Source organism: Lipotes vexillifer, unplaced genomic scaffold (genome assembly GCF_000442215.2).
Source record: "Lipotes vexillifer unplaced genomic scaffold, Lipotes_vexillifer_v1.1 scaffold121, whole genome shotgun sequence".
Classification (NCBI taxonomy): domain Eukaryota; kingdom Metazoa; phylum Chordata; class Mammalia; order Artiodactyla; family Lipotidae; genus Lipotes; species Lipotes vexillifer.
The window spans coordinates 1,878,670-1,880,514 of NW_006773122.1; the positions used below are offsets into that span (position 1 = coordinate 1,878,670).

At 53.5% G+C, this 1,845-nt stretch overlaps 1 protein-coding gene across 1 annotated transcript in view; it reads right to left on the reverse strand.

The window, feature by feature from the left end:
* SLC6A7 (solute carrier family 6 member 7) overlaps positions 1–1,845 on the reverse strand; it is a 21,276-nt gene that overhangs the window by 15,776 nt on the left and 3,655 nt on the right. The window contains exon 2 of the mRNA XM_007448055.1: positions 388–571. Within this exon, the coding sequence (XP_007448117.1) occupies positions 388–571 (184 nt within the window). The remainder of the gene's footprint in view (positions 1–387; positions 572–1,845) is intronic.

Below are 1,845 nucleotides of genomic sequence, written 5' to 3' on the forward strand. Positions count from 1 at the left end.
GGAGCGAGGTTCCGGAGGAGGTGAGGTGGGAGAGGAGGGTTGGGGAGAAGACTGAGAGCACAGTGATCACTGACAGGCACACACAGCCCTTTCTCACGAAGTAGAGGCAGCCCCCTCCGCCCATCACTCACGGCCCAGGAAGCGCCAGGGCTTGTCAAGAGAACCGAGTGTGTATCCATGCTGGGGATGAGACAGGAAGGAGGGGACTGGGAGAGGAAAAGGGACACGGCAGGGTGAGCTCCCCCTTCCAGCCCCAGGTCACCGCTTTCAACTAATTCAGCCCAAGGTCACATAGGAGACAGTGGCCAAGGCCACTTAACACCTCATTCCGCCCTGAGCCTTGGCCCGTTGGACTAGATGCCCCTCATGCAGGCATCAGGCCCGTACCTCCTCCGTTGGTGTAGGCTCGATAGGGGAAACGCCAGACGTTCCCCAGGCCTACACAGTAGCCGATGCAGGACAGCAGGAAGTCCAGCTTGCCTGTCCAGTTCCCCCGGTCTGTGGCAAAGTCCACGTCCAGGTCTACATTGCCCTGGTCACTGGGGGTCATCAGCAGGTCTGGGGTGATGGGCTGCCAGTAAGAGGGACCAAAGGGGTGAAGGAGAAGGTGAGGCCAGGTTGAACTGGAACCCCCAAAATAAGAATATGGAATCAAACAGGGCTAAGTGCCAAGAACTCTATTGGTTCAGATAATCAACCGCTCTCACCTGGGCTGACAGGTTAACAGGCAGGAGCTCCTTGGGGTTTCAGGGGACTACAAACTTTTGAGACTAGCAGAGTGGCTCAGGCACTAAGAAAGCCACCTTGATCTTAGTTTGGCTAACACAGAGGTCCAATCAAGGGATGGTCCTATTTTGATGACGACGACGATGACGAGCTTAATAAGAGTTACCATGTGTGAGCACTTAACCGCACACTCACTGCACTAAACATTTTACTCACATTACCTGATTTCATTCCCAGAACAACTCTATGAGCTAAGTACTCATCTAAGGGAAACTGAGGCTCAAAGAGGTATTATGACACACCCACAGTTTTTGCAAGGCTGGCTAGTGGGAGAACTAGGTCTCCGGCCCAGAGCTTCCTGATGCTGAAGCCCAGGTCTTCAACCACCCAGTGCTGGAGTTCTGCTACTCCATTCTGGGCACCATATTTTAAGAAAGACGCTGACAGTTTGGAGCATGTGCAGCTGACTAGATTGGAGTGTATTCAGGAAAGGCAGTTACAGGAGGACAAGAGGAAGAAGCAGGGCCCCTTAGCATAGAAAGGACGGGGCATGGAGGGAATGTGGGCTCCCCTGGGCTTAGATTTACGCTGTGTGGTTCAAGAAGGCCTACTGAGGACTGTGAATTTTAGCTCACAAGCAGAAAGAAGCTACTGAAGGCCCCAGTCTGCCTCAGAAAGTTGTAATCTTCCTGTCTCTGGAGGAAAGATGCATGCACAGAGGGGAACGGCAACCAGCTGTCCCTAAAGTCCCCTCCTGTGATTTAAGGAGGGCAGGGAAGTCCACTGGGCATTCTCCCTTCAGGCTGGGGCTGGGCGATGGAGGCCTTCCTCCAGGTGCTTGGAACCCTAGCTCGAGAGACGAGTTAGTGTGTCCATGAGCTGTCCAGGCTTAGAGCCGGGAAGGAAGCCCAAAGTTACCAGGATGACTATCTAAAATTCAGACAGCAGTTCCCAGAAGTGACTCCAGGAATGGGGCAGGAGAAAGGGGCAGCTACACCTTTTCTGCTTGCCTCTGAAAGCCATGTCCCATGGCAGAGGAGGACGGAGCTGCAAAGAAGGCCCGTTATCAAATAATGTTCATGGTTTTCAGAGAGGAGGAAGGATCCTCCTGCTTCCTGC